The following is a 6,067-nucleotide window of genomic DNA, read 5'->3' as shown; positions in this document are numbered from 1 at the left end:
TTTTGAATGTTTGCATCTTTAGACAAAAGCAACGAGTGCAGTGTCAGGAAATAAAGTATGAAAAGCGTTAAGAGATGGAATGAAGCGCCGATTATTGACAGGAAGAAAAATGTACAAAATCACCAGACCTGTTGTTCGACACAGCCTCGTAAAACAATTAGGCACACAACACCATAGCAGGAGTAGCAAAACCTAACGTCGACTGTTCCGTGTGGACGCACGAATCCACCCTCGATGGTCCCTCATAGATACACATCCATCGTGCTGAAGATCATGTGGCGACACAGCGGGCAGTTCTGTTGGTAGACGGGCTGCCTCAACAGGATGTTGGTGCAGCCTCTGCACAAGCAGAGGTGCCTGCAGGGCAGCAGCACCACCGTCTTGGAGCTGTCCTGGCAGATGACGCACTTCTTCCTGTCCTCCTGCTCCTTCAGCAGCTGAAGCAGATCCTCAGCGGGCATAGCTTTACCGACTTTGCCCGAAGAAGAAGAAGAAGTCGAAGGCGCCGACTCCTTTAGTTGTCTCGTTGAGAGGGGAGCCAACTCCTGGTGGGCGACGTCTCCTGCTCTTCCGTCCGGGGGGTCACGCCGCTCCTGCCCGGGGTCGCCGTCGCCGTGCACTCTGTGGAACCGCGTCCTCCCAGCTAGCTGGCTGCTGAGTTGCGACAGCTGCTGCAGAAGTCCTCTCTCCAGCAGGTGGAGTTGATGGAGAATCCTGGGCAGACTCTGCACGACACCACGCATGACTTGCGGCGCACCCCACAAGGTCGACGCGAGGTCAAGGAGAACCAGATAAAGTCTACGCAGGGCAGGAAAGGAGTTGACGTGGTGCACAAGTCGCACAGCGATCGCTCGTGTCTGCTCCGGATTCAGGTAGGCGGTGGTGATCAGAGCGATAGCGACAGTGAGCACAAGGCCATTGGTGTTCAGTATGAAGACGCTGATGAACATCTGGACCAGTGAAACGGCAAAGTCCAGCAGCAGTTCACAGGGTGACCACAGGAAGGACGACGTCCCAGCCAGGCTGCTGCACAGAAAGGTGCAGGAGGTGAAGACGAGCTCCAGCAACGTCTGCAGCGGACTGGAGACCAGCTGGCACACGCCGGCCACTTCCGCGTAAATGTTCTGGGCGGCAATGAGTGCGAAATTGATCACAGTATTGGTCAGGTAGACAACTAAACTGGCAGCAATGCTGCAGCCCTCCAGCGTGGACAGGAAGCATCGACACAGCTGCTCCTTCGACCGAAGCACGACGTGGCTGGACAGGTAGCCCACCATCTTCAGGCTCTCCAGCAGCCCCTCCAGGAACAGCAGCAAGCGCCACAGCGCGGCGGCGGTCCCGTGGGCTACGTTAGAAGTCGTTTCTGCCACAGACGTCAGGCCGAACACGACCAGGTCCACGAGGTCCATCAGCGAGTTGAGGAAGAGGGTGGGCAGGCTGCTTATGAACGCCATAGCCGCCAGGATAGTTCGAACCACCGTGTGGACGATGAGAAAATTGACATCCAGCATGAAGCAAACTGCGTCCAGACATTTTCCTACGCTGGATATTACGAGGTTAAGCAAACCCATGGTGGCAGAAATATCGTTAGATGACCTCGCTTCGCCTCTCGGTGCTCCCAGCTCGTCCCCTGCGCAAAGTCCACGTCTTCTTTATTTGCTTATGGCGAGACATGCAAACGTTAGCTTGTCCCGTGCCACAAACAACGGGAATTAACGCCATTGTTCGTTACATTTAATTAAAGAATTACTTTAAATTCGTCCCTGTTATCTGCTCGGTTGACGGAGCTAACAAGCACGCGCTACGGAGAGACGGATGTTTAGGTTCAAACGAGGAAGGCACTTCCGTTAGTTTTTCGTTTTTTTTTTTTTTTTGCCTTTCCGTTCAGAAAGTGCCACACAAACATCCCCATGAGTTAAAATCAAATTTTCTAAAAATATGTAGTATTTAAAACCGACAAACACAGCAATACGATTGATAATTTTACCGTCGCTTAGCTGGCCGCCATATTTGTTTTGGTCATGGTCATTCAGCTTCCCACTGTACTTCCGGGGATGTTACGCAACGTCACAGACAGAAAAAAATGAACACGTTTTTTGTAGGGCTGTAGCCATGATAAACACCTCACCTCTGTGTTCTATTTTACCCAAGTATTACATTAATAAATGAAACTTCATTTCAGTGTGAAACATTACATCTCCTCCATTTCATTTATCTTTTTAACCGCTTTCTGGACAAGCCGCCAATTCATGGCCACACACAGACAGACAGACAACCATTAGGTTTGTGTCATTTTATATTATATCATTCAGTTACTTTTTTGGATACACAAGATATATATATGTGCTAAAAACAAAACAAAACTAGATCTTAAACAATGTGTGTGTGCATGTGTTTGTGTGTGTGTGTGTGTGTGTTTGAGAGGGATGGAGACAAAAACAACTGAAGACAATTTTCACCATTCCTGATTATTCATGACCTTTCATGAGTCATTTGGGTTTTCCATGCCTTTTACATTAACACCGTCTCACACATTGAGCCATGCTCTCCCATTACCTCAGCCACTTCAGTAACAATGAAACACACCAACTGCAGTCCTGAACAATATCTACCAAATTTCCTTCCTTGCCTTGTACCTCATCCTCCCCATCTCATCTGTTCCTTGCAAAGGGAAACTGTCATTTCAATCATGGGAAATCCTGTTCTGAACCTCTGGTCACTTGATAAAACATTCTTGTTTTTGCATTTACTCATACAACAAGGTTAAGCATAAAACGACTACTTTATTTCTCTTTCATCCGTGACACATTCACTCCAGTTGGCAGAGGGACCCAAAGCAGGAACGTTAGGAAATCATTTTTAATGAACCACTCGTTTCTTTTTAAGTTCTTTTTAAATTTGGTTTGGTTTCACCTTTCATTGTCACATTGTTAAATATATTCAACCAAGCCATTTACCTTGTACTGTACAGTAATTCATGTTTTCTGTATTTGATCCTATTTGCCAGTTTGTTTGGGTTTTTTTTCAGATTGAGCCCTGTTCTTTCTGCCTGTTCTTTCTGACTGCTCTTACTGACTGTTCTGGTTTTGGAACCAGAGCTCTATATCTGAATGTTTTTTTTTTTCTATCTTTGCATTTGTGTTCAACCAGCTTTAGGAAAATAAGTTTTTTTTAGATTCAAATTTTAGACAGAACAAAAAACTTTATTCTCTCTAAAGTGGTTCTTGAAATGACAAAACATGTCCGTGAATAGATTAGCAATGATTAATGCCCCCTAATACATATAATCACCATGGAGAAGCTACGCTCAATCTCTGGTCCCATGTAGCTATCAAAGTGTCTCTTTGTCACATTCCCTGCTGGTGTGACGTAGTTTAGCAGAAATTCAAATTTTACTCCCACTCCCATGTCCCCTCTCCATACAAGTAGATGCCCAAAAAGCCCCCCCATCCTCTGGAACTCCTCTGACAATAGATGTCTCTCATGTTGGGTAGACAACCCCCCAAAACAACTTGTTCTCAGTCTGGTCCTGAAAGCTTGGAAAGAATGACTTCTTCGCCTTTCCTTCCTTCCTCCAGCTTTTCCTTAACCCATCAGCAGAGCACTGAGAGCCCTGGTAAGATAAACAGAAGTTGTGTATATCCATCATGTCACACAAGGAATGGTTGCACATGGGGGTCCATGGTAAGGACACGGGCACCAGGGGTGGAAAGGTTTAAAGCTAGAATATAGAGGGTGAAAACTTTCTTGAGAAGAGTATCTGAGGATAAAGGATTGAACCAATGGAGGAAGGGTCAGTCATATTTTTTACTACCACAATAATACTCAAATGTCAAAATGTTTCATGGTTTTACAATTTCACAAAACTAAAGGGACAGAAGTACAAACAACAGGAGGGATTGACGTACTAAGTAAAATTATTTATTTGGTAGAATGAGCCAGTCCAGAGTGCAGTAAAAAAAAAAAAGTTGATTTCTCAGTCAAGTAAATTAAAGATGTCACATTTATTGGTTCTAATTTGCATAAATGTTACTTAAACAAATTGTTTGCCATTGTGGAAAAATATTTAAATGGATTTTCTTGTTCATAATGAGATGAGCGAGGGAATACCAGGCTGCATACAGGACAAGTGTATAGAGGTAGAGACAAAAGCTGCATTGTTCAGCCTAAAGCCTGGAAGCAGAGGGAAACAGCCCGGCAGGCTCTGTTCACACTTCAAACGGATCAGCCTATCAGCATGTCCAAAGCAAGGAAAACACCATATCAGATTGGATGTTACTGTTTCATTCTAACTTGTGCTGTAAATGTAAAATCACAGGCAGTGAAGTCAAACATCATGCTTTACGTAGTCAAACATTCCAGGGCATGATTCAGGCTGTATGTGTGTAAAGTCAGCCAGCCGGCCCCTGTGGACGGGCCTCGTTATTGAGAACTGCAAAGTGCTTCTATGGCAGGTAGGAATGTTAGCCAACAGCTCGCTGCAGCTGGAACGGCATCCTTCAAATGACTCTGGGACAACAGGATGCATTTTCATTTGGAGTTAACAGAGAAAATGAGTCATTTTTTTCATTTACATTTTACATTATTTTATTTTTTACTGTATGATGGGATCATGAATGACCGGTCGATCGCGATCGACGTATTGCGCACCCCTGTTGTAGATGTTATTGTGTGCTAATTGTGCGGTTTTTGTGGATAGCTGGAGGCTTCCTGCAGGCTGAGAAGCATGCGCTCTAACATGCTTCAGGGCTTTGAGGTCTCTTTTAAAACTGCGGGGAGGACATTGTGCATTTCCTGTTTTGGATTTCCGATACTCCCTATTAAATAAAGGGCAACATTTGGACATTGTTGAAATTCCGACGAGAAAAATTGTCACCTCAGATTTTATGTTAAATTTCATGTCCACATACACTGTACCGTGTCCTAGTCAAATGGACCTTCCATTGTTTTGTTGAGTTTAATATAATGTATATTGTAAGAAATATATTTTGCAAATATTTTGCAGGGACGTCTCTGATCAACATGAAACATCTGATAGTGACGGGGCCGACAATCGCAGTTGTGTGGCAGACGTGGTAAAGCAATCCAGAGAGAAGGTTGCACGGATTTCCCTTCAACAGAAGCCCAAATGTCCCAGCAGAGGGAGAGGGTTGCAAATGTTTTATCAGTAATGGCCTAACGTTTCCATCAAAACAAAGCAACATGTTCAGTATCTGCAGCCACTGATCCCGTCTCATAGCAGAGAGCACCACTCACCTCTGGCCAACAGATTGATTGAAACAGAACCAGAAAATGTTCTTTCTGTCTTCTTTCTGTTCTTTACCTGCTTCTAATATTTGAAAGTCACAGCACAATCCAAAAAATAAAGATCTACACTAAAACTATGGATGGAATTGTCCTATCACCTCACCCAATTTAGCGCACACACAACTAGAGTTGAAGAAAAAGAAAACCGCTCCCGGAAGCTCTCATGACCTCTTTATTTGGAAGCCACAAAACGAAAACAAATAGAAAACCACATCAACAGCAGTTTATGGCTGAGACTAATAACTCTTTTTTTTTGTGAACATGATAAAATCCTTCGCCAAATAGCCCAAACCAGAATTAAACAAAACACATGAAATGCATTAATCAATCTGTGTTGAGCAGTTATTCACAACTTTGTCTTTCACAGCCACGACAATGTGTGTGTGTGTGTGGGGGGGGCGTCATACAAAACCGACAGCTGGTAAACTGTCCTCCTCTGTCGACTGTCACCGTCCAGCTGTACTTCAGCAGTGGACGTCGTCTCCGTTGTGGAGCATTTTTACTGGAATGTTTTGGTATCACCGCCTCCTCCTTCCTCTGTGGATCTGACCTGCACACACAGACAATGCTCTTTGGCAGGCACAGATGGGCAGACACGGAGGTGTTTTCCAAGCAGCAAAGGCCACAGAGATCAACGTGCATAACTATCCCACCATTCTTTGAACTGTTTCCAACAGACAGCGACACTTCACACAAGAGGGAATGCCATTACGTTGTCATGATTGATTTTATTTAACAGACAGCTTGGGAAACTGTCTAG

At 44.7% G+C, this 6,067-nt stretch overlaps 1 protein-coding gene across 1 annotated transcript; it reads right to left on the bottom strand.

Moving 5' to 3' along the window:
• Positions 1-242: 242 nt before the first annotated feature.
• LOC137915099 (E3 ubiquitin-protein ligase RNF26-like) lies at positions 243-1,571 on the bottom strand. The gene has a single exon (XM_068758585.1). It carries the CDS (start codon positions 1,569-1,571, stop codon positions 243-245), a length of 1,329 nt encoding a protein of 442 aa, XP_068614686.1.
• Positions 1,572-6,067: the final 4,496 nt, after the last annotated feature.

The sequence above is a fragment of the Brachionichthys hirsutus genome, unplaced genomic scaffold, assembly GCF_040956055.1.
Source record: "Brachionichthys hirsutus isolate HB-005 unplaced genomic scaffold, CSIRO-AGI_Bhir_v1 contig_981, whole genome shotgun sequence".
NCBI lineage: Eukaryota > Metazoa > Chordata > Actinopteri > Lophiiformes > Brachionichthyidae > Brachionichthys > Brachionichthys hirsutus.
Note: the sequence above shows the minus strand (reverse complement) of the source record. Positions and strands in the feature narration are given on the sequence as shown.

Coding starts and splice junctions, on each gene's coding strand:
- LOC137915099 (XM_068758585.1), bottom strand. CDS start 1,571: ATGGGTTTGCTTAACCTCGTAATATCCAGCGTAGGAAAATGTCTGGAC.